Below are 25,578 nucleotides of genomic sequence, written 5' to 3'. Positions count from 1 at the left end.
TGGAAATGTTTTGCGCCAATACAAAGTGAAATTTACATTGACCACAAATCACCTATCCATAAGGGAAGGGAGTAATGTCAAGCTAATTCAGTTTGGTTATATGAAATGTAATTATATTCTTAATCTTGATATTACTATTAACTATGTATATTGTTTTGATTTATTAAAAGAGAAGAAATATGCCTGATAAATTGGATGTTAACAATATACATCGGCAAAGTAATAATTAATTGATGGAATCCACGTCTTGGTTTAGAGATTTATGATACATCTTTATGAATGCCTAAAAGTTTTTCATGTGTAAATCCCGCAGGTGGATTTTATATCCGACACATGAAATAAGTTAACCGAAAGTCTAAAGGAAATAATTAATAAATTAACTTAAATTTAATTGATTAGTATCTGAATCTTAACATGGGGAGTTAATAAGGTTTAATAGAAGAATTTCAAATTTGAATTGAGGAGTTCAATTACGAATTTTTAGTGGGATATTTCATAATTTATTATGGTAGGACTAATTCAAATATTTCGAATTAATTCCATAATAGGAAGGAGAACGTGTGTTTACTCATACTTGAAGGCTAATTTTGTGGTCGTAGTCACGCTTCAAGAGATAAATATTATTTTTATGTTTGATTAAAATCTATATGGTGCCTATATTACATGATGCAAGCGGTCCTGGCTATTTGCTTCCGATATTTATGCATGTGTTAACAAATAAATAGGTCCGCATTTGAAAAATGTGATTTAGAAGTTCCGTTTCTCGTGTGCAATTTTGCATAGGCAATTGAGACTAAGAGCCCGTTTGGATTGGCTTATAAGTTCTTTGAAAATAACTTATAAGTTATTTTTTTTTTTTTTTGTTTGGGCCAACTTAAAAAGAATTTTGTCTTAAATAAGCCCAAAAAATAATTGAGCCGCTTTGACTTAAATTTATCTAAAACGAAATTTATAAACAAAATAGCTTGTAAGCCAAATTAAATATGTTAGCCTACCCCAATTTTTTTTTTTTTTTGGCTTATAAGCTTTTTTTTTTTTAAGCCCATCCAAACGGGCTGTAAACGGATGCGTTTTATAAGTAAAGTGCTACATTTGCCAATAAGACTATATTACATATATTTTCATTTCGAGAAACCCTAAAAAGGTTCTTCATTTCTAAATCAATGGCGGGAAGCAGTAGTAGTAGTAGTAGTGATGCAACGGCAAAGCTAATACAAGAGCTTATACTGTACGCTGCAAGTGCAGCATTAAGTATGGGTCTATTATTCTATGGGCTTCGCAATCTTGACCCGAATCGCGAAGCTTCTAAAAAAGCTATTGAATCACGCAAACAACTCTCTAAACGCTTAGGTCGCACCCTTATACACACCACTCCTTATGAGGTATATACATTACACATCCTCATTTTCACTATTTTTTTTTTCGGAAGAAAATTTATAACTACATAAAAAATTACTACCTATGTCCCACTTTATGTGATACACTTAAAAGGATATTTCTGAAAAAATATGCTTGATTCTCAAACAGTAGTAGTTTACAGTGACATTTGATGATGTAAATTGGGACAGAGTGGATTAAGGCTTAGTCGTGATACCGTGAGATTCTTTTTTTTGATAACCTTGGTGTCTGAGGCAGCTTGCGCGCACCTCGACTAATTCCACGGAATACTTGCTACCTCCCACCAAAGAACATGTATTGACTAAGGCTAGGACAGGTGAGAAGAAATCACGTAGTGATTTTTTGTCTCTATTGGGATTTGAACCTGAGACTTATGGTTCTCAACCCACTTCACTAACTACTTAGCCACACTAGGTGATATTGTGCTTAGTTATGATGCTGTGAGATATTGTGCTAAGTAATGATGTTGTGCTTACATAAGGCCTAGTGTTTCTAGGAGCCGTTAACATTTCTATAAATTTGCATGTCTTAGATAAATTAGGGGACCTCTAGTATCAGGGAACTACAAAGTTACAGACTATCAGCATGAAATGTGCCCAAATAAAGTGGCATGGCAGTGTAGAGTTTATTGGGCGATTTGATCTTTTTGTTTCATTTATTGTATAAACATTTAATTTTGATCTCTATTCGCGCTTTATTTTCACAAAAAAAAAAAATTCGAAAGAAAATTTAGAACTGCCTAAAAAGTACTTAACAGTTAATTGAAAATGCTTAAAAAAGATATTTGTGACAAAAAAAAATGCTTGATTCCCAATCAGTAGTAGTTTGTAGTGTCATTTGATGATGTAAATTAGAAATGAGTGGATTAAGGCTTAGTTGTGATACTGTGGTTAGTTGTTTTTTATAAGCGAGAAAACACCCCGGGGCAGTGGCAAAAGGTTCGAAACACGATGGATAATGGACCCGCCCTTCTTCACTTAAATACCAGGATTTTGTCTGTATTGTGTTGGGGTTCGAACCTGTAGGCTGTAGTGTGCACCTAATCCACACATCACAAGCGGAGCTCTTACTACTAGAGTTATGATGTTGTGCTCACATAAGGCCTAGTGTTTCTAGAACCCTTTGCCTTTCTACAACTTTGCATGTAGTAGGATATTTGGGGAATCTCTAGTATCAGGGAACTAAAGAATTATAGACTATTGGAATGAAATGTATCAGGGAACTAAAAAGTTATAGACTATTGGAATGAAATGTGCCTAAATATAGTGACATGGCAGTGTAGATTCATGACCGACCCCGACTAGTTTGAGATTGAGGTGTAGGTATTCTTGGTAACATTTTACAGGATATGTTGCATCGTTTCTTGTGGTTTGATTTTCTTGGGGGATTTGGTCTTTTTTTCCCCTTCAATTTGTTGAGTTATTCTTTGCAGGATATGATTGCTGGGGATGTTGTGAATCCAGACCGCATAGATGTGGAGTTTGATTCGATTGGGGGACTGGATGGTATTAAGGAAACTTTGTTTCAGCTGGCCATTTTACCTCTGCGAAGGCCGGAGTTGTTTTGTCATGGGAAATTGCTTGGTCCAATGAAAGGGGTTCTATTGTATGGACCACCTGGGACAGGGAAGACAATGCTTGCTAAAGCGATTGCCAAAGAGTCTGGTGCTGTGTTCATAAATGTCAAGGTTTCTACTCTAATGAGCAAGTGGTTTGGTGATGCCCAAAAACTCGGTGAGTATTTCGAATTTCCTTGGCAAAGCTAAGTTCGTTTGAATTAGAAGTCTAATTGATTTTCGTTCCGCCTTTTAATTGAAAACTCCAAATTGATTTCTATGATCTATTTGGTTGGACAATAAGAAATTGGAGGGGTTGATTCAGCATGCTAATAAAAGAAAAGAAAATACTTTCCTTCCACTCCCAGGAAGAGATATATTGCTGAAACTAACTTTTTTTTTTTTGGCTGGCTTTCTGATTTTGATTAAGGAGCTACTCCGCTGTGCCTTAAAGTTTCGTGGTGGCACTAAAAGGAAGAAAGCCAAGAGATTTAGGAGCTTTTGGAGGTGTTAGGTTTTAGGAAGTGGGACTATGGGATGCAACATGCTATCTTCCTTCATGGGTGATTTTGAACGAGGGCTTGACTTTTAATTGCTAACAATTGCAGTTACTTTAAAGTCGGAAGGAAGAAGAAGAAACTGGATAAGACTAGACTGCATATTCATTTTCATAAGCATTCACTAGCTTTAATGTCTAAGCATATGACCTTTGTTTTTCTCTTTTTCCCTTCCTCTTCCTTTTTACTTTTGGCAGTTGCTGCTGTTTTTAGTTTGGCCTACAAGCTCCAGCCAGCTATAATATTTATTGACGAAGTTGACAGTTTTTTGGGCCAGCGTCGTGCAACGGAGACTGAAATGCTGACTAGCATGAAAACTGAGTTCATGGCCTTGTGGGATGGTTTTACTACTGATCGTGAGTGTAACAATCTGCATTTGGTTTCTTTTTTGCCTTAAAGAAGATTTTAAGAAGTCCTGTGAATAGCTAGTTTCTTTTTTCCAACTGCTCATACACAATTCTAGCTTTACTCATGGAAATTTAACCAGTCTTTGTATTTGCACATTTGTGTCTTCTTTGTTTAAAATATTTCTGTAGTATCCAATCATGATGTTTTAGAAGTATGCTACATAATTCAGTATGTTGTACTTTGATTGATATACAATTCTGTTTCAGTAGTTTACATACTATCTTTATGCTGTACGATACGGACATATTTAGCTGCTCTGATAGCATGTGTTACATTAGCTGTTAGTGCATTATATAACTTATCCCCTTTTTACCCCATGGTTTTTGTATGAATTGTTTGCAGAAAATGTGGTCCTGAATCTGATCTCTCCTCTCTCAAACTCATCTGCTCTAAAGAAACTTAGGGAGTCTCTTGTTCAGCATTCATTTGACTAACATAATAGTCATTGAAACTTATAAAAAGTTGGTGTTTGATGAAAGCTATACCACATATAAGTCACAAATGAACGAAATTTCCTTCATTGCAGAGAATGCAAGAGTAATGGTCCTGGCAGCAACCAATCGCCCAAGTGACCTTGATGAGGCAATACTTAGACGCTTTTCTCAGGCATTTGAGATTGGAAAGCCTTCTCCTAGTGATAGAACAAAGATACTGAAGGTAGTTTTGAAGGGTGAGAGCATTGAAGATAACATAGATTTTGATCGGCTTGCTGGCATGTGTGAGGGGTACACTGGTTCAGATATTCTCGAAGCCTGCAAGCAAGCTGCTTTTATTCCTCTTAGGGAGTATTTGCAAGATGAGAAGAAAGGAGAGCAATCACAGGTGGCTATACACACACACACACACTCTTCCGCAAATTGTTTTGTTCTTTGACTATTATTATCTGTGCATTTTATTCTGACTTAGAAAAACACATGTTTACTGTGCATGTTAAGGATTTGCCCCCCTTGATTTGTTGATTATGTTACAGGCACCAAGGCCATTGTCACAGTCTGATCTAGAGAGAGCTTTGGCTGAATCAAAGAGGACCAAGGTTGCTGCTAAGAAACCAGCTATTCTGAGCTTTCGGTTGGATGATTATGAGGTTCACTTCTACTTTTGGATTATATCAAAATGTTCATTTGTTAAGTGTGGATCAATAGATGCTGAAAAGTGAGATTTTTGTTGTCAAGAGTACTTTTGACTGTTCCTTTTCTTCAAATAACAAGATATTTTTCATACTTTCAGGATTTAGACTGAGCCTGGCTCCAGCAGTATTGTGGTCAAGTTGATGAGATCATTCTTTAGGCGTTGCCTGTTTTTGAATATCAATGCTCTAACCTGTTTAGGAATTGGAAGATATATAGGTGATTTAACTTCATTGTTTCATGTTGTAAATACCATGAAAAAGTAGTCATGATTACAAGGTTCCGCTGCAGCACATTCATCTGGACTCGTCCCATAATTTTTTGAAGACTTTATCATGTACTATTTTTGTTGTCAAAGAGGAATTGTCTTTGGAAGTATCAAATCATTGCTTTATTTCTGATGAAACAAGTCCACTGTGAATGACTTAGCAATATGTTACTAGATTTATGGATAATTGCAGTGAATGTTGCTTACAGACAGAAGTTCCAAGTATAATTCTATTTAGAGCAATTGTTACAAAGTTAATTTACTGTATATACACTTACAAATAACAAATAAGCAACAAGGTGTTTAAATTTTATCGGTCTCTGAAATTGATCTATCGACGGGAAAGGGGCTCAAAATCCTCAGCTTAAAGCATAAATCTAGGCCAACTCCAGCAAAAAGGAAGATCAAAAGGTTTTCTGAGACATAGACTGCGCCATCAAGAGCATGAGACCAGAAGCTGGCAGCGTCCAACTCGAATGGTGGTCCACCTCCAAGTGTAGCAAGACCTGCATTGAATGGAATAGAATCCTTTAACTTAAAAAAACAAATTATTGTCGAAACTTTCTTTGGCAAGACCAGGATCATATGTACAGCCCAAATCCAGAATGATTTATAACAAGGCAGCAAATTGAATCGAATAGTATGGGTGCATCAGTAGCACTGGTTACATCAACGGAAGTATCCGAACTCTGGTAAGGAATAACCTTGAGAACATCCTTTGTCAGCTAATTGAACCCTTGATCTAATCAATCGACCAATCGTGTATTCCTCAAATCTAAACTCAGTTGGGGTAGGCTATAATATTGGACCCTTAATCACAAGTAGGAGAGGCAAATTGGCGGGTGGGATTGGATAGGATAATATGGGTGGGTGGAAAACATATAAAATATCCGACCCCCTTCATTTAGTACGGGGAAAAAAATGGGTTAACCGGCGGATAATATGGATATCCATATTATCCAGGTGAGAACACAAGTTAAAAGCCAAAATACGCTTAGACTCCCAAAAAACAAGAACTCATAAAAAATAACAAGCAAACAAATGGTTATTGATAATATGGATATCCATTTTTAGTGGATAATATGGATAATATTCATATTTGATCCATTTTTAAATGGACGGTTATCCAATCCATATTTAATGGGTCGGATAGGATAGTTACTTGTTTTTCTTAACCATTTTGCCCGTCCTAATCACAAGCTACAAAATTCCCAAGACTTTGGCCAACAATTCGGCCAACAATTCCTATGTTAAACCCTTTGAGAATTCCCAAAGAAAATGCAAGGAGAAAGGCGAAACATTACAATGTCTAGCATGAGAGAATAATACCTTTGACAACGCCAAATGCTGCAGATGTTCCTGACTTGAGCTGAAAATTGTCCAAGTCTCTTCTTACAGCATAGCGGAAGGTTACACCAAACAAAGCACAACTAATAAAGGTGATTGACAGAGGGAGTATTAACTCTGAATTGCTGGTGATCCGACTCAAGGAAATGGGAAGACCCGCAAGTGTGCCAACAATTGCAGAAAGTGAAGCTGCTTTTATGGATTCAACTCTTTCCTCATCTCTATTCACTACATCCCCGTCTGTTGCATCTCTCTTTCTAGCATCATCACCAACGTTGAGGGAACGCTCAGCTTCTTCAATCATTGCTCTAGCTTCTAAAATATCTTTCTGGCATTCTGCAATCTTCAATCGCATTAACTAATCAGTACCTTAACTATTGCAGAGAACATAGCAACAGTTGGTCAAGAAAAGCTTTAATAACATCTTTAGAACATCTGAAACACTAAGAACAATGTAACATCACTCTTAAGACGTTCGGACACTTGAAGCACACTCCTTTATAAGGTGCTAAAACATGCCAATCAATCATTCAACTATGGGTCAATCCCAAAGTAATAGATGTCAGTTCTAAAAATCCTTTGTATCCATTATGCTCTATTTAGACAAATTAGCGGTTCCCTAAGCTGGAAATCTCACTTTTATGGGCATAGGTGTTAAAACATGATTTTTGTAAATTTGGACTGAGGCCGCTTGAGAGTCCCATTTCCCAGTGTAACTTAGTAAGCAGTTTGTAAACAGTCCCTTATGATAATGCATCAGTTATTTTGAGCACATAATCAAGTAAGTCTATTATGCTCTCGAAACACATGGAATTTATATATACAGTCTAAAGCTTCCAAGTTGAAGTGCCAACTAAAGCACCACACTTCCTTCTTTGAAGGCATGAATTCACATCATTGCTGTTGATTTTACGCAGGTCAAGACGATATCGTGTGGTTAGGTACGGACAATCTATGCATAATGACAAAAATCTAGGACCGAATAGTAATCCCTGTCAATAATAAAGAATGTCTAAAACAAAATTCTCCCTTCCTTTCAATAAATCTGTCTAGACTAGTCCTATACGATACAATATGAGACAATGACATACAATTGGACAGCAGATGGCTGCCTGTGCCCAAAAGCAATGATTCACTTGTTCCTTTGTACAACAGAATTAGCTAGTTGTATTGCACATATGTTTATCTTAGTTGTAGCATGTTTAAAAGCACAAGATTTAAATGACAATTTGGTACATTCTACATATTTTAATTTAAGACGATAAGATTCAATACTTTCTCAAACTCCGTGTCAAGCCACACCGAGACAAACAAATTGGAATGGAGGGAGTATATTATATATCTGCTTATTTCAACAAAAAAAGAAAAAGAAAACTGACCTCAGAAGTTCTAGTTTCGAGCTGTGTGACATAATCTTTTAACAATTTAGCTTCCAATTCTTGTCTTTCAATTTCAGCAAGTTCTTTCTTTGCCATTTCTACTCTTTGTGTTGCTTTCTCCAACCCATCAAACAAAACCCTGTTTTCTTCTCTATTCAAAAGTTCCTCTACTCTTTCATCCACCATACCAGTCAATACATCCTTCAAATTCCCTTTTTCACCATTTTCTGAGCTGCTATTATTATTATTATTATTATTATTGGTGCTGAAATTTATAGTTAGAAATTTTAGCCTTGAAAATGAAGATGTGCCTGAGAAATTAATTGGAGGAAATACTGTTTTGCTGAAAAAGATTTTTGGGTATGGAAGCAATGAGGAAACTGAGGTTGTCTTCATAGTGGTTGATGAAGAATGTGGTGAGCTTTTCTTCTTATCTTCTTGAAAAAGAAATTGTTACTAGGTCTTTTCATGAAATATTCTCAGATAAATCAAAAAGACAGATTTTTTTTTTTAAAAAAAGGCAAAAATCCCATTAAATATGTTTTCTAGGAAATTAATCCAAAACCCCACACACAAAAGAAAAAATCACTAAAAGTTTCTCTTTTCGTCTCATTTTATGTGTCAGTTTAGGTTAAAAAAATTATCCCAAAATAATTATCACTTAAGAAATTTAAGATTAATGTTGACTGTTGTTTCCAACTATAACCTTAATATTAAAGAAATAGTTATTTTTAATACTGCTTAATTATATAAAAACGTCCAATAAATAAGACTGACTTAGTAAACTAATTATTTGTATTTTTTTAAAAATACGGGAATCAAAAAAGGTAAAATTTAAACTAAGAATATCATTAAGGTACGCCTGTATTTTTTTTTACTCCCACCAACCCCACCCCCACTACCTCCCCCCCCAAACCCCAAACCCCTCCACCCCCAAAACCAAAACCATTACTAGTAAAATAAATGTTTCATTTTTTTTAATCAAATAATATTTTATTTTATTAAATTTGTAAATTTATTTTCTACTATTTAGTTATTTTTTAATTTGAATTGTATATTTATTATGTTTAAATAAATACATTACGCTTGAAAAACAAAAAGCCTCATCATTCAAATGTTCGGATAAAAAAGGTAAAATTGGAAGGGGCGGGTAAAACCAAAACCAAAACTAAGTCTGAAAAGCATGAAGATTAGGCTTGTGATGTGATAATTTAATTATTGCCGATAATAATCTCAGTGATACGTACAATCTAAGGTGGTAGTTCCCAAAATAAAAACTGTCCAGTAGATTCAATTGGGAATAAAGCCAAAAGTTACCTTTGAACTATTTGAAATAGAACGACTTTAAGTAGTTTAAAGATATTCTTTCCCATAAGCTACTTAGCTTAAAAATACCTTCCTGCTATTGTTCGCTAATTGAAGAAGTATGTGAGTAAAAGTGGGGTTAACGCAGTCAACAACGCATACCCCTACTTAGTACATGGGGCTAGAAAGGTTGATTAATTTATTTTACATTCATATGTCCAGTATTTTCAATCCAAGTTGAAATAGGAAAAATCGCAAGCACCAGTAGGCTCAATCGTTTGATGTTATAGTTACAACCGGCTGGCCGCGAACAAGGGTAGATTTACCTTTGCCCTCATTTAACTTTCTTATTAAATATGTATATATAGATAATAAGTAAAATAATATCGGATATAACTATAAAAAATGACACTCTTATTAATTTCTTCACTTCTTCAGACGTTAACAACACTTCAAAGAATAATATGGTTTTGCTACCAATTGTCCCACATCCACAGCCTAAAATATTTTTGGTTGTTCGGTTTAAGAAAGATAATGAAAATAAATAAATAAAGAAAAGAGAATCATGAAAATAGCATTTTGAAACTAAAGTTACCGGTGAGCAAGACCAAAAGTGTGGAGTTCATGCCTTCTTCTTTCTCTAATCTCAATGTTAGTTGGACTTACTAAATGCATGATTAGCCATTATTTAACACGCCTTTCTTCCATTCTCTTTTTTCACCTCTTGGACAAAGCCACAATCAACCGATTCCCCTTCACCCTTTATAAGGCTATGCATGTTCACTCTTTTCTCCATATTCACTTCACACAATTAGAAGCAGGTTTCGGCAAATAAGTAGAGGTTTAGATGCAGTGAGTTACCGGTCATGCTAGTAATATTTTTCCTATTCTTTTAGATTTTAGAGTATCTTATTAATCGAATTATTTTATTATAATTAATTTTTGCATTTAGTATTGTTTTGGATTTAGGAGTGTTATTACTGTCCGTTTTTATTTGTTATAGGGAGGGTAGGTGTACGCAGACTGTTGGGAAGAAATAAACAATAACCAAATTGCACGACGAGGTAACAGCGGAAGAAATACCCAAGTCGAAACTTCCCACACTATTTGAACCAAGAGAAGATAATAAACACTAGCACAAATGGAAATCCGGGCAGCGGCTATACCAACAATAAAATAGCAAAGCAAGAAAAAATAAACCGAATGCAAGAGACACCAAATTTACGTGCTAAAACCCTTCAAGGTGAAGAGAAACATCCACGGACCTCCGCCCACAAAAGCTCCACTATAATCAACAAGAGTTACAACAATATTCTCCAAATGGCTACAACAACAAAGCCAAGCACGGAGCAATAATACATAAAAGATAGCACTAAAACTAGTGAAGAAAGGAGAGAAATCACCCGCAAAAATGTGCTACTGTTCGTACTCGAAAACTGGAGCTACAGGGCACAAAATCCGATCTCTACCGTTGAAATCGAAGACCCAGATGTTGAGAACCCCCAGTTCAAATTTCAGCACGATCTAACAGTTAACGAATCAGAAACACAATTTAAAGCGAACTGCTGTAGCAGAAACTTTCTGGATGAAAATCGTTTTCTCTCTCACGTTTTTTTCTCTCTATATAGGTCGCTATGAATTCACTCTGTGTTCTGAAAATAAGACCTAAATTGATCCTATATATAGAGAGGAATTTTTGGGCAAAATTGGCCTGGTCCAAATTGAATTGGTTTTTATTAATCCAATTCCACATAGGAAGGGAAAACCCAAAAACCTAACACAGACCTTACCCCTACTATGGGAGGTAGAGAGGTTGTTTCTAAGTTGGTTTATTTTGCCTTTTTCTCTGTTTTTGTACCCAAGACTACTAAGGGTGGTCGGCCTTTCCAGTGGCGGAGCCAGGATTTCTGCCGAGGGGGTTCAAAATATAAAAAAGTAAACATACGAAGAAGCCTAAGAGGGTTCAACATCTACTATATATATATATACATAAAAAATAATTTTAACCTTGCAAAAACAGTGTTTGAGGGAGTTCGGATGAACACTCTCGGCATAGTGTGGCTCCGCCACTGGGCCTTTCCCTGAAGATTTTTAAGTGAATATTCTACTCAGGTTGCCGGTGGAGTCCTTGTTGCGATTCAAATGCGCATGCAAGAACTGATACGAGATAATCAAGAGCTCTAGCTTCATCAAAGAACACTTCAAAAAGAATTGTCGCAAGCCCCTCAAATCCTGTTTTTTGATCATGATGGTTCCCCTCGCATAACTTTGTATTCGGTTGAAAATCTGCCTGATGGTGATTATCTCGAGAAGTTTAGGGTATGACGTACAAATTAAGTTCTATGGAAGGCTTGTTTTTGTTGGCGACCCCATAACCAATGACTATAAGATTGTTTGGATTCAGCATACAAAGATATACCAAACTGAATATATAGCGGTCTATTCCTGTTCTAGGGACTTGCTAAATGCATGATTAACCAATATTCGACATGCCTTTCTTCATTTTTTGGGCATAGCCAAAATTACCCTTTATAAGATTATCCATCTTCGCTCTTTTCTCCATATTCACTTCAGACAATTAGAAGCAGGTTTCGGAAAAAAGGTAGAGGTTTAGATGCAGTGAGTTACCGGTCCTCATTTTTCAATACTAGTAATATTTTTCCCATTCTTTTAGATTTTAGAGTATCTTATTAATCGAATTATTTTAGTATTGTTTTGGATTGAGGAGTGTTGTTACTGTCCACTTTTATTTGTTATGCATTTTTCCTTTGATGGTTCAATTTATTAAACTCTATTGATCCTACGTACATTTGTTGATGTGTTATACTATCTCATATTAAGTTCAGCTGACACATGCTCTTGGTCTAATAATAATTGAAAATCTTGAAAAAAAACCCAATATAAATAGAGTTGTCAAAGGCTCAAATCAAATATCATCCTTGCATACATAAGGATGATATTTGATTCGAGCCTTTGACTACTCTATTTATATTGTTTTTCCAAGATTTTCAATTGTAATTAGACGAAGAGCGTGGGATATGAACTTGATATGAGATATTATAGTACAAACAACAAAGGTATGTAATATTAATAGTCGTAAATAAATTGAATTAATAAGAGAAAGAGGTATAACAAATAAAATCGGATGGTAATAAAACTCCTAAACCCACAACAATACTAAATGCAAACTTTAATGATAATAAATAATTCGATTATTAAGGTACTCTGGAGTCTAAAAGGGGAAAATATTACTTGTTTTAAAAAAGGAGAGCTTAGTAAGAATTAAACAAGAGAATGAAGAGCCGGGCAATTGATGTTTGACTCCTTGATTTCATTTATATCTCAATTTACGCTAAATTTGAATAGATTTCAAAAGATGTTATTGATTTGCACAAACGTCGTCACGTTTTTACTGACTTCACTACTTTTCAATTCTTGAACCGTAATTCTTGCACTGAAAGTTCACACAAAGTATAAAGTAGCATTTGTTTCATATATTGATTAAGTATAAGTATATTACTTCAAATGAACCTTGGGCTAGCTATAAAACGTACCATGTGCATAACACGCATGTTAAGACTTAATTCATTATACAAAAAGACGGATATATCAATGGATTACTAAAACCCGTCTCTGCACCCCTTTCAGCGATGGATTAGCCACGAATTTCAATCAACATATAATATCGTGAATTCCAATCAGCATATAATATCGTCGTAGCTACGAATTTATCGATAGTTTTGAAAATCGAGAGAGAGAGAGAGAGAGAGAGAGAGAGAGAGAGAGAGAGAGAGAGAGAGAGAGAGAGAGAGAGAGAGAGAGGCTCATGTTGAACCGATCATTGTGTGTCGGAATGGGCCACTTCAAATAGGTTCATTGCTTCAGTCCAGAATACGATTAATCCACCATATTACATATTTCAGGTTCTGGTCTGTGTCATACTGATTAATTCCATTGTCATGTGCATCCACTGCTGTTAACTTCTTAACACATGTGTACATTTTTCTTAATATTATTAATTAGTAGTAACTTTCTTTAATTTACAAAGTTACTATAGTAGCAAAAGGATGATGCATAAAGTATAGCAGAAACATTGCATAAAAGATATTTTATATTACAAAGTTACTATGTCAATTTTGACTATTTTTTTGTTAGAATGTCAACTGTATTTTTTTTATCTGGACTTGGAACTAACTATGTTTTGCGCGACAGCATAGTTGATAACAAAAAGGTAAGTACCTGATGTGTATATAAGTCGGTGGAGAGAGGTCTTAGTGTCTTACTAATGAACAATTTTCAAAAGCTATCAAACTGCCAAAGTTTAGGGGAATAATTAAGGGCGGAAAATAGTTTAGGTGTGAACCAATTGCACCGCTGCCAAAATCAGAGGATTTTTGGTATTATCACTAAATAAATTGAACTAGTCAGAAGGAAAAAGTGGAATAAATAGAATGGGAAAGTAATACTTAAAATAATTAGATTACTTATAAGTTAATTAGGACAAATTTTAAAGTCTAAAAAATTAGGGAATGTATTAAAGAGGAAGTGGCATTAATTTACTCAATCAATTCATCCCTGATTTGGCTTTCTTCATTGTTTTTTCTCTAATTTTGGGATTGGATTAGACCCCATGACCAATGACTATAAGGTGGTTTGGTTTCGGTCCTTCTGTGATAACATCACATTTCTCACCATCCCTCGAGCATATGCAGCGTTTATTCCTGTTGGAGGGACTCGTGGAGAATCCTTCAACCTGAAAATTATGAAATCCTCGTATATAAATACAGTATAGAATCCCTTGGTACTGCTTATCGGAATGGAGCTTATTACTGGCTGCTAAAGCGTGAAATGTGCACTGTAGCATTCTTTCTTTTTGACTTTCACAATGAGTTGTTTACAGAGATTGGAGGGCCAGATGCTCCGCGCTTCAACCATTGCAGTGAGGAAATGATATTGATGACTCCATTGCCATATTGACCGAAGTTGACGCAAATGTTCATGATATATGGGTAATGATCCAACCAGGGGTTTGGAACAAACTTCTTAGCTTTCATTGCTGTCATTTTTGCAACTGAAAGTTCTAGCCTGGTCTCCTGTGATATTAGGACCCAGGAGACAAGGTATCTTGGATTACGACGAGGGTGGTTGTTCGATTCAGCATTATAAGGAGAGCTTAGTAACAATTAAACAAGGGAATGGAGAGTTGGACGATTGCAGTTTAGCTGACATATTTGACTCCTCGACTATGCTTTAAACAAGGAATAAAAGGAAGCATGATTTATACAAATTCACATAAAAAGGAAAAAAAGTTCAAGCAAATTTGTGGTTCTTCTTCACAACACAACACAATTTAATAAACAACAGGGCAGCCCTCTTTAACAATCCCTCTAGCTGTTGGACAAGAAGCATAAGGACACCCATCAAGATCATTTCCCCACCAATTAACTGTTATGTTCTCCAGACCTAAGCACATATATATAAGAACTGCCATAAATGCCAAACCAGCATCAAGTGCACCCGAAAGAACATAGTTATGACGCTGCCACCAATCTGGTCTATATCTATAAACAACAAAGCCCGACAAGAACCCTACGATAATCCAGGTCGTGTAGTTCACAGCCGTGGCAGGTGGCATCATCCCAGTCGCTCCTATTAACACTGGCATGTTAATGAGTTTGATCCATTCTTGCTTAGGGAAAGCTCTGGCTGCTAACCACACAAGTACTGGTGCTATCGCGCCAAATAAGAAGAACCAATTCACCATCCCATAAGTTCCTAAATCTCCGAAAATCCTTCTTGGTGCAATCAAACCCCAAATCACTGATGCATCATAGAACACATGATCTGAAGGACAAGTCCACACGGTATTGGACAATGTCTTGTTGCATATGTCTGGAATCGTTTCCATTAACCACCACGCTGTTCCCAAATACACGAACCCTGCTATTAGAGTCCCTACTATCTGCATTGTCCATTTCCTATGATTGTAAGCATATATATGTATATATAAAAAGAATAAATTAATTAATCAACTAAGCTCAGGTTTCCTACAATTCACATTGTCCATTTCCCATAATTGTAACTTTGTAAGCATTAACAGGGGCGGAGGCAAAATTATACTATGTAGATAAGATAAAAATGTGTTTTTTTTTCTTAATCTCCTTGATGAATTCCTGGCTCCACCACTATAAGCATATATAAAGACACTTAACTTGCTACAAGGTAAAATATATTAATTAATCAACTAAGCTCAATCCAGAGTTAGTATAGGGATCGGCTAAATGAATTATCTTCCATTCTACTATGTTTAAAAAAAACGACAAGCGAGTAGCTTACCTGAGCCATAAACATTGTTCTTGGAGGAATTTTCATGTAATGGCCGAGCTTGAAGTCTTGGAGGAAAGTTATAGCTTGGTTCATACTTATGTAACCATAAACCTTGAAGCACATGTTAGCTACTGGATATCCTGGATAAAGGTATCCTATGATATACTCCGTGATAATATTCAACCCTGGTGTCTACAATGGCCATAAATACAAAAAGAAAACAAATGGAAATTAGACTATTAGCATCGTACACAAAAGAATAGAAGTATGTCCAACTGAGCCCATTGCTCAAATTGACATTCAACTATTCGAAATTATCTAGTAAAGTCATGTTTCTTTTGTAACAGAAAAGTCACGGAACTATGCCTATAGCAATCAGATGGTCACTCTGTTATAAGCATAATTAAGTGACTTTTCTATTACAGACTAAAGAGACATGACTTTATTAGGTAATTTCAGATAGTTGAGTGGTCTTTTGAGTAATGGACTCATGTCCAACTCCAAGCATATTTACCTGGTTGGTAATGGCAGTGATGATTCCTATAGGAAGGGTAAAGAAAATGGCAATGACACAAGCTAGGAGAACTCCCCACCAAGGTAACTGAAGTTGCTCATTGTAATATTCACAAGCAAAGACAGTAAGTGTAATGTTCGCGACAAGAATGCACCAAAACCACCACTCAGGTACTTGGTTATACTTGCTCATTAGTCTAGTGTGTATGTCCATCTTCTTCTCTTTGAAGCTTGATTTGCTTTGCTCCCATATCTCCCTGCAACCAAAAAATTCCTTATAACATAACTTTCTCTTTTTATTGATGTATTAACTTAACAACCTTCTACCTCGGAATTAGTCATCTGTTATCTATTTCTAAACATGTATATATACCACGCCGAATTAGTACAACAACTACAACTATGATTTCAGTTCCAAGTAAGCTGGGGTATACCATATCCTCTATTTAAGCTCGTCTCGAACCCAATATTTTAGAAAATGAAAAAGTACTAGAAGTTCACTACATTTTCTTCTAGCATATAAATCTCTGACATGACTAAAAGACTTATAGAGACATAGGAGGAAAGTAGACAACATATTCCCATTGTGCCTCTATATTTGATTGGACTGGAAGAGAAAATACAGGCATTGCATTAGTACAACAACTATTATATCAAACATTGTTCATACCTTCCGTGAAATAAGAGAACATGCATGACAGTAGCACTGAGAGCAGCGAAGCCAACTCCATAAGTAATCACGAAAAATGTACTAAGATAAAGATGCCCTTGTCGCTCGTAGGCAGCAATGTCAAGATGGAAATTAGAGTCAATGATACTTGATATGTTGTAAACTTGGCCAGTGGAAGTGAACAATCCAGAAGAGAAAATAGGGAATGTTTTGGCTTTGAAGACATCTAACCAGTAACATATTGGAGTCAAAACATACATAATAAAGATGAATCCAGCAGCAACATTAGCTGTAGCAAACCACGGGCTTGCTAATGGGCTTCCAAGATAAGAGGACACAGAGGACCAATCAAGGCCTATAGCTCCAATGCCAAGCCCTTTTAGGCCCGAACCGAGTTGTTGGGCTAGCACTGATTTGGGAAAGATCCAACATATCCATGACAAAGATGTCAACATTGAAAAGAGATAGCCAGGGAAAACATAGTACGCAAAACTGCAGATAAAGGCTATTAAGAAGAACTGAGTACGTGTTAGCCCTCCTTTGGGACGTTCTTCTATCTCGTGTAAAGCCCTGCAAATGAAACTCTATGTTAAACTAAAAATAGCCGGTAGATGTATTATTTATGTATAATATGTGATATATATTGGTTTGTGAATCAGCCTGGCTATTTGTGTAAAAATCCCGAAAACATATTCATGTGAAACAGAGTAGTCCCCAATGGGACGTCGTCGTTGTCAAAAGGTTATAATTTGAATCATAGTGTTACGAGTTTGAATCCTACTACTGCTGAGTTCTCGACGTTCTCCATTTTTTGGTTAATTATATGAAGAAGTTGCTTTAAAAAGTGAAATAGTCTGAGAAATAGCGAAATATTAAGTAATGAACCATATTTTCAAAGAACTTGGAATGTTGGACTTATTAAATTTAAATCATGAATCAAACTCTACAAGTAAAGATTGTTTCTGATAATGCAAAAATATCTATATGCTAAGCAAAGCGTTAATATGTACAAATTGTTACCGCGAAAATATTTTAAAAAGCCGTTTTCTAATGCAAACACAAAGTCTTTTCCTAAAGTTTAGAATTAGCTACTCTCTTTGTCCCAATTTATGTGGCACTTTTCGTTTTCCGAGATTCAAACTGTATGATATTTGATCAATATTTTAAAATGTATTTTTTCACCAAATTGATATAAGAAAACTTGCCAATTATAGGCAATTATAGTACTTTTCAAGTAGTTTTCAAATATATAAATTTTAATCTTAAAATATTAAGTTAATCTAATCTAATTTAGCTTTAAAATTTAGTTAAATTGACTCTTGAAAAGCGAAAAGTGTCACATAAATTGAGACGAATGGAGTAATTATTTACGTTGCATTTTCTGGATCCAGACAAGATCCTTTGACTGCATGAAAAACGTGGATTTTTTTATCCTGAGGGGAATATTTATATTATTATTATTATTATAGAATAAAGAGGTGACATCCTGTCGGTGTATACGTAAATGGATCTTTTTTAGAGCTCTGTCTGCAGTCTCGTTGACATGTCATTAACGCTCAGTAAATGTTTTTTCTGGAAAAAGAAAATTGATATCTCTAGAAGGTACCTAACATAATGAAATTTGCATTTACTAGCCTGTATAAATATCATCTAAGTATTTCATTTTCTTCATAATTCCAAAGGATATTATTTTCACAAAAAAGCAACTTATAGTTTAACTTGTGGGGTCCAAGGGTCGCTGTCATAATTATCAGCCCCTCGCCTACCCCTAACGAATAATTGCTACAAGAAAAATAAATAAGGGGGTAGGGGAAGAAATCAATCAAGAACAGTGCCAAAAATCTATAGTCTGGCAATGCATATTTCATGTTAAAATGTTACTACTACGATTTAACTATATAAAATTACTCCGACCAGAGGTTCTTTACATTATTAGTTTTTTTTAATATGTGCGAAACCAGAAGTTCTAACAAGAGAATTTTTTTTTTTTTAAAAAAAGTGCAAACTTGCTCGGTTAATAAATATACTTATCTAATAACTATGAAGGAAATTTAACAATTTATATTTGTACAAAACAAATTTGTTTTTTGCCATATTTGTACGGTGTAACTTTTTGACGAAAATAATTCCATTGAATTCCCTTGGACACACTTAGCTACGCAATTGATTTTAACATGTTGTAACACGTAATGTAACGACTTATTCGGCAGGTTATTAATATGAACGGATACCTTTAGACTTTATTTATTACATAGTAGATAATTTAATAGTGTAAAACCGTCAAGTTAAACTAAGAATTTTGATGATTAAGAAACTTGCCTGAATAATGAGACTTGGACAAGATTGGCAGGCCACCACATGGCTGCTGGCTCAACCAAATACCTTCTGAAAATTCCAGCCCATCCAAATCCCAGTACCTACCATTCACATCTTCAATGTCTTATCAACAAATTACAGGTTTAAATTATATACACCGTCTGTGTAAAAAATATTTGTATTATCAGGTCAGTAATCTGCCTTATTTTTAAGATTATGAATCTCATATTTTCAAAAGCCTTACCAGTAGATATCTTTTGATTAACCTAATAACGTAAAAAATTATTTTTACATTGTATGTAATTTAAACATATTACAGTGATCAAAATGATTACCTGTGTTGTGATGACAACAATAAGAGAAACAAAGAAGGTAATGTTTTTCTGATAGAAGACTTTAACAGCAGTGACAACATGAATAGCATAAACAGTGCCAGCACCAGAGTTTGCAAAAATGGTGATGAGGACATGTTCTTTGACATTAAAAGGGCCTGGATTTAAAGTGAATTCCCATTTAGACCCTTGCAAAAATACCCTTTTTGTGATCTTAGCAGCCATGAGTTGGCCTAAAGGAACAACAGCAATCTGAGCTGAAATTGCTGTAATTGTCAATGGCTCAGTTCTGTACCAAAAAAACTGGTTCAAAAATGACAAAAGAACACAAGAAAGTGTGCCTAAAAACCACATTCGAAAAGTGAGAACTGGTAATGAAGGATCATCAGTGATTGGAACAGTAAGTGCCACTTGTTTGATGGGTGAATTTTCTTCTTCATCATCATGGTTGACTTTGGATTTTGAGCTTGATGCAATGCCATGATCATCAAGATTGGATACTGCAAAATATAGAGTTTATTTTGGATTTGTTAAAGATCTTAAATTAAGTTTATGCGCCGCTTCTGGATTCTTCAGAATACACAAGCCAACAGTATGTGTACGATCCTTTAAAAACTGCTTGTTTTTGAAGGATCCAACACGAGTGAACAGACATTTTTGGAGGATCCGAGTAATACTGGAATTGAGTTGGACAAAGAGAGAGATTCTTACAAAGAGGAGTCTTGATTTCTGCTGGAGATTCTTCCATTGGTTTAATTTGTTTCTGTTTTTGGAGGTAATTTTGTGACAAGTGATATAGCTGGATTAGTACCTCAACCTATATGTTTGCATTTAAAATTGGGAGATTCCTTTTTCTTTTTCTTTTCTTATATAAATTTTGGATTAGGTGAACACGTGAATAGTAAAAACGGAAAATATAGAGAGAGAAGAGCCTATTGTGGATTAGATTCAGTTGAACCGTATGCTTGCATTTAAACGTGGAAGAAATCTTTTTTTTTTTTTCCAACCTAACCTACAAGTGAAGTCATGATTACTAATACAGTAGTATCAAAAAAAAAAAAAAATTTATCAAGGCCACCATATAAAGGTAATTAAAGATAATTACACATTATTTTTAATACCAATAAGTTCGAAAATAAGACAGCAACCTTCTATAACAAAGTAAATTGCAACCAGCAAAAGTTATGGTTGGAATTCAAGTACCCCTCTATCTTTAACCAGAAGTTCCGCGCTCGAATCCAGATAATGAAATCACCTTTAGTCGGACCTTAAAATGGGTGGCAAGCACTTGATAGAAAATCAAAAAACATACTACAAATTATGTTATGTAGATGGTGTAAAAATAAATTACACGGCTAATATCTGATAAGAGTACAAGAACAGTCCTATCTCTTTCTTTGAAAAGTTGACAGTTTTTGACAACTAAAAGTAAAAAGTTGTAAGTAGTTAATAAAAAGGGAAAAGGGTTAAAAATATCCATCTACTTTCATAAATTGGCTACTTTTATTCTCCGTTACAAGTTGGGCCAAATATATCCCTATCGTTAGCAAAGTATTCAAAAATACCCCTCATTCTAACATATTCCTACATAAACAAGCCTAGTTATTGGAATTGGGTGACATGAAGGCCACATGACATTTAACTTATTCTATATAGTGCCTGCGTGGCAACTTTTTTAAAAATAATCTGGAAAATTGATTTTTTTTTTTAAAAAACAAATCTAGAAAAAATAGCTTTTATTAAAAATCTTATTTTTTTAATTTTATAAAACATTTAAAAAAATATATTCTCGAAAATTGGATTTTTTAATTAAAAAATCTGGAAAACTGTAAAGTACTTTTTTTTTTAAAAAAAAGTGTCCTAAAAATCTTTTTTTTAAACCTAGATTAATTTTTTTTTTAAAAAAACTGATTTAAAAAAAATCATTTTCCAGAAATTTTTTTTCTAAGAAACATGTTTTATAAAATAAAAAAAATCAGATTCTTAATAAAAGCCATTTTTTCCAGATTTATTTTTAGAAAAATCAATTTTTCAGATTATTTTAAAAGAAAATTGCCACATAAAAAGCGCGCATACAATAAGTTAAATGCCATGCGTGTGTCCATTTAATCCAATTCCTACGACCAACCATATGTTGAATACGTTCGAAAATGAGATATTTTTAAAAACTTTACTAACTAAGAAAAAGATATATTCTAAACGTATAACGGAGGATAAAAATAGTGAATTTATGAAAGTAAAGAGGTATTTTTAACTCTTTTCCCTAATAAAAAAGAGTGATTTTTTCCTTTAATTTGGAGCAGTACCTACCAGATTCAAGAATGTTGTACTTTTGGATCAAGTTGTGCCACGTCATATGTCTTCAACAAAATTCAAAATCCTCTTTTACCATTTTCTTGGATCTTCTCTTCCAGCTTGTTGGGATTCATCACAAAGTTATTGGTCCGGTCAAATAATAAATTTCTCTTCATTTTATCTTTGGAAATATCTGCAGCCCATGCATGTGATGGTGACTGCTGTGGTCCATTATAATAACTTAAGCAACTTGTATTTTGTATTACTTTGTAACGTGAATGTCTTAGCGAAAACGACGACCTAAATAAAAACTCTTAAAACTATATGTTTATGTACAATAAAGCAAAGACAAAAGTTGATGTGACTGAACGAACATAGATAAAAATAGTTTTCTAAATCAGGAACTTGAAAATAATTATGATCATGGAGCTTTAAATTTCACATGTAAATCTATGGTAATATCCTACTGTTCTAGAGTTTCATTTAGTAGAATTTAAACTCTATGATACTGGCTATTTTACAATTGCATGGACAAAAACAAGGCTATTTGTCGATTAGAGATCAAAATGGTAATTGAAATTATTTCACAAAGACTTATCAAAATAAGAAAAAAGGGAAAACAAGCACGCTTGGAGAATGCATGTAAAGAGAGCTGTAGATTGTGTTCCGAAAAAAATGAATTTATAACCACTTTATAATATTAATCGGTCAACTATCTCTCAATCCCAAATTAGATGTTCCTACTGCATTATGAATCTTTTCCACTCTTTTCAGGATTAGAATCATCATATACGAGTATTAATTAATGTTTATGTAGAACGTCAAACTTATTGCAATCTTAATCATGTGCTTTAGACTGGAAATTCATTCAAATGGACAATTAGGCGGAATTTTATGGCCATTTAATTAAGCATTAAGATGTGAAAAAGTCTTCTAAATCCAACGTTCCTTGTTCTTCAGTTGCAACGTGAAGACATGTTTTCCTCTTTATGCTATTTAGAAAGAATGGTACTTCGAGCCCGTTTGGATGGGCTTATGACTCTGACTTATAAGTCAAAAGTTATAAAGTTAGGAATTTTAACTTATAGCTTTCGACTTATTTTAAGCATTTTCTTACCTTACTCAAACACTTCAAAAGTGGCTAAAAGCTATGTTGGCTTAAAAGCACAAAAAATAAGTCAATCCAAACAGGCTCTTTAACTATATATTCTTAGCATCTTTATTTTAAAATAACATGACTTATTAAGACCTCATCATAATAACTCTTTTAAAATATAATAAGACGTGTGAAACTCTTACCTTTACTAATTAAAATGAATATTTTTGATACGTTGCATACATTTTGTTTACATATCAAAAATCTTCTTTAATTTTTTTAAATAGTGCTTGATCAAACATCATTGAAACTTTATACAGAATGGAAGAAGCAAGTTTCACCCACACTAAGCCTCGAAATTTCCAGCTCCCAAGCTACGTATTATAAAATCAATAGCCGATTTCGATCCTCAACATTCACAACAAAATTCAAATCGGTTTTTCGCAAACAACAAATCAACAACAGGGGCAAATGTAGCATTATGACACCTAATTCATCTGAATCCAAAAGACTTTTTATACTGTAAATTTCACTAAGATGAAACTTGTAGGTGACGAAACACTTGTTAAGCTTCCACAAAAAGCAACAGGCTTAATGAGTTAAATTGCGTCGCAATTTTTTTTGGCATTGGACTGAGAATTATGCCCGACGATCAGGGACGAAACTACAGTATTAAAGGGGGTACGGTTCGGCTAAACTCAGTACTTTTGTATTTCCGTATTTGTCTTGGATTATTCAGTAAAGATTAATGATATTTACTTGGCGAACCTTCATGCAGAAATGAGCTAATAGTTCAGTGGTAATAATAAGGCTAGCAAAGCTCTCTTTTCCCGAACATGTGGGTTCAAACCACATTTGCCAATGTTTTTCCTTTTTTGCTAATAAGCAAGATTCTCTTTCTAAAATTAGAAGAAAGAAAATATATAATGCTCCTTCACTTCTTTTCCTTTGGGTAACTTTTTTCCTTTTTGCTATTATACAAAATTTCTTTTTAACATTTTATTTTTAACAAAATATAAATTTGACAAGTAAAAAAAGCTAAAAGAATGTTACTTTGCTGCTACCATTTTTTTCATCAGTTTCTTTCACAAACCTCAAACTCAAATCCAAAGTCAGATTTTCGAAAAAGTTAGGATTCCAACTTTTTGTTAGATCACCACTTCGCCGCCCCGTCCGTGGAGAGCGACTCGGCCGGTGACTAATATTTTTATAGTGTTTAAATAGTTTGTCGCTTTTTTAAATATATTAAATACCAGTACTTGCTTGTTAGTTTGGCTGTTATACATTAGCTTGAGATCGTTGTCCTGTCTTGTAAAATCCGAACCCCCAAACGTCAAATCCTGACTTCGCCTCTGCCGACGATGCACGGATGCTAAGATCTTGGCAATAATTAAGGAGTGCGTTTTGGTTTGCCATGTTAACAAAAATAACTACAAAGATAAAATATATAATGGCTAGTTAATAGTAGGGCTGGGCGTTCGGTCGGTTCGGTTTCACAAATTCGATTTGGTTTTTCGATTTTCGGTTTGTAATGGGGTAAACCGAACCGAAATAACTTCGCCATTTCGATTTTGCAATTTCGGTTCGGTTTAGATATGCAAACTTTCCCACCGCCACAAGTAGGAGTTTGGACAATTTCTAGCAATTTTTAACAAACATAAGCTAAAACTAAAGCGATGTCTGCTAAGTTCACAAGAAACAGTACTAGACTACTAGTACATCTGATAGGGTCAAAGAAATCATAGGCCAAACAGAGAAAGGAACCAACAACAACAACCCAGAGAAACCAACCACCCTTCAAGATTTCCCTTTTCTACTCTCTGAGTCTCTGTTGGCATCATTCTTCATATATTATGTGTATATGTAATATGTGAAGTGAACCCAATATATTATGTATATATGTAATGTTTCATGAAAGCTAAAATTCGATTTTTTGGTTTAACCGAATTAGAATTTGCATACACCGAAATCAAACCGAATTGTAGAAATCTCATAAATTAAAATCGAACGGGACCGAACAAACAGAAAAATCGAAACCGAAATTAAAAAACGTTCGATTAGTTTTTTCGATTTGAACCGAAATATGCCCAGCCCTAGTTGATAGTAGTGTACAAGAAAAATAAGCATCACATAACTTAATATATTGTTTGGCTGGCCTCATTATGTAGAAATTTGAGTATTAGATTATGTGAAATAGAATGTGAAATAAGAATCATAATTATCTCTACGTTATTATTTAGTGCATTAATTTATGGTTTTTGCGTAATTAGTAAGTAAATCAAACAACGTTAAATTTAGATGCATGTTTCCTTTCCACTTAAAATATAGAGAGAGACGTACACGTACAATCACAAACCACGATCAATCAATTATAAAAAATAATTTTAATACCAAAATTTTCATCAATATAACAACTCCACTTGTCATCCTAAAATGTTGGACACGATTTGGAACTTAGCAAGTCTGTGAGGTAACAGTATTCCAAATAATGTTTGACTTCAAAATACTGAAGTACCATTTGGACCCTACGAAGATCTTGAACAGAGCTTCATGCTTGTCGTCTTCCTGTATATGGCCTTTCTTACGCAATGTATGATTTTTGGAGATTTTGGCCTTGTCATAGTACAGCACACTTTTCTTTAATCTATTTCGAAAATAAATGTTTCTTCTTTAAAATTTAAAAAT

General features: G+C 34.4%; 3 protein-coding genes across 4 annotated transcripts; 1 reads left to right on the top strand and 2 right to left on the bottom strand.

The window, feature by feature from the left end:
- The first annotated feature begins 1,125 nt into the window (after positions 1 to 1,125).
- On the top strand, positions 1,126 to 5,479 carry LOC132030701 (uncharacterized). 2 transcript variants are annotated; one of them, XM_059420431.1, is made up of 6 exons: positions 1,126 to 1,382; positions 2,831 to 3,131; positions 3,708 to 3,866; positions 4,445 to 4,740; positions 4,889 to 5,002; positions 5,146 to 5,479. In XM_059420431.1, the coding sequence occupies exons 1-6, from the start codon at positions 1,164 to 1,166 to the stop codon at positions 5,155 to 5,157; spliced, it is 1,101 nt and encodes a 366-aa protein (XP_059276414.1). In that variant the 5' UTR covers positions 1,126 to 1,163; the 3' UTR covers positions 5,158 to 5,479. The 2 variants fall into 2 exon arrangements, with proteins under 2 accessions (XP_059276414.1, XP_059276415.1); XM_059420432.1 differs by lacking the exon at positions 3,708 to 3,866.
- LOC132030702 (uncharacterized) lies at positions 5,467 to 8,481 on the bottom strand. Its single transcript, XM_059420433.1, has 3 exons — positions 8,040 to 8,481; positions 6,643 to 7,003; positions 5,467 to 5,819 (listed from the first exon to the last, which is right to left on the bottom strand). Exons 1-3 carry the CDS (start codon positions 8,433 to 8,435, stop codon positions 5,617 to 5,619), a joined length of 960 nt encoding a protein of 319 aa, XP_059276416.1. The 5' UTR covers positions 8,436 to 8,481; the 3' UTR covers positions 5,467 to 5,616.
- Positions 8,482 to 14,561: 6,080 nt separating this feature from the next.
- Positions 14,562 to 20,446, bottom strand: LOC132030700 (oligopeptide transporter 7-like). The gene is made up of 7 exons (XM_059420430.1): positions 20,214 to 20,446; positions 19,506 to 20,002; positions 19,174 to 19,271; positions 16,855 to 17,424; positions 16,186 to 16,441; positions 15,681 to 15,863; positions 14,562 to 15,306 (listed from the first exon to the last, which is right to left on the bottom strand). Exons 1-7 carry the CDS (start codon positions 20,248 to 20,250, stop codon positions 14,695 to 14,697), a joined length of 2,253 nt encoding a protein of 750 aa, XP_059276413.1. The 5' UTR covers positions 20,251 to 20,446; the 3' UTR covers positions 14,562 to 14,694.
- Between the last annotated feature and the right edge of the window lie 5,132 nt (positions 20,447 to 25,578).

The sequence above is a fragment of the Lycium ferocissimum genome, chromosome 9 (assembly GCF_029784015.1).
Source record: "Lycium ferocissimum isolate CSIRO_LF1 chromosome 9, AGI_CSIRO_Lferr_CH_V1, whole genome shotgun sequence".
Classification (NCBI taxonomy): Eukaryota; Viridiplantae; Streptophyta; class Magnoliopsida; order Solanales; family Solanaceae; genus Lycium; species Lycium ferocissimum.
The sequence above is the reverse complement of the archived record's forward strand: the minus strand, read 5'-3'. Positions and strand labels throughout refer to the sequence as shown.

What these genes read in the sequence shown, in the direction of transcription:
- LOC132030701 (XM_059420431.1), top strand. Translation starts at nt 1,164, where the DNA reads ATGGCGGGAAGCAGTAGTAGTAGTAGTAGTGATGCAACGGCAAAGCTA. An exon ending in TACACACCACTCCTTATGAG is followed by an intron (nt 1,383 to 2,830) that starts GTATATACATTA and finishes TATTCTTTGCAG; the next exon opens with GATATGATTGCTGGGGATGT. An exon ending in AGAAAGGAGAGCAATCACAG is followed by an intron (nt 4,741 to 4,888) that starts GTGGCTATACAC and finishes ATTATGTTACAG; the next exon opens with GCACCAAGGCCATTGTCACA.
- LOC132030702 (XM_059420433.1), bottom strand. Translation starts at nt 8,435, where the DNA reads ATGAAGACAACCTCAGTTTCCTCATTGCTTCCATACCCAAAAATCTTT. An exon ending in TCGAAACTAGAACTTCTGAG is followed by an intron (nt 7,004 to 8,039) that starts GTCAGTTTTCTT and finishes ATGCGATTGAAG; the next exon opens with ATTGCAGAATGCCAGAAAGA. An exon ending in AGCATTTGGCGTTGTCAAAG is followed by an intron (nt 5,820 to 6,642) that starts GTATTATTCTCT and finishes CATTCAATGCAG; the next exon opens with GTCTTGCTACACTTGGAGGT.
- LOC132030700 (XM_059420430.1), bottom strand. Translation starts at nt 20,250, where the DNA reads ATGGAAGAATCTCCAGCAGAAATCAAGACTCCTCTTT. An exon ending in TTGTTGTCATCACAACACAG is followed by an intron (nt 19,272 to 19,505) that starts GTAATCATTTTG and finishes TGTGAATGGTAG; the next exon opens with GTACTGGGATTTGGATGGGC. An exon ending in GTTCTCTTATTTCACGGAAG is followed by an intron (nt 16,442 to 16,854) that starts GTATGAACAATG and finishes TTTTGGTTGCAG; the next exon opens with GGAGATATGGGAGCAAAGCA.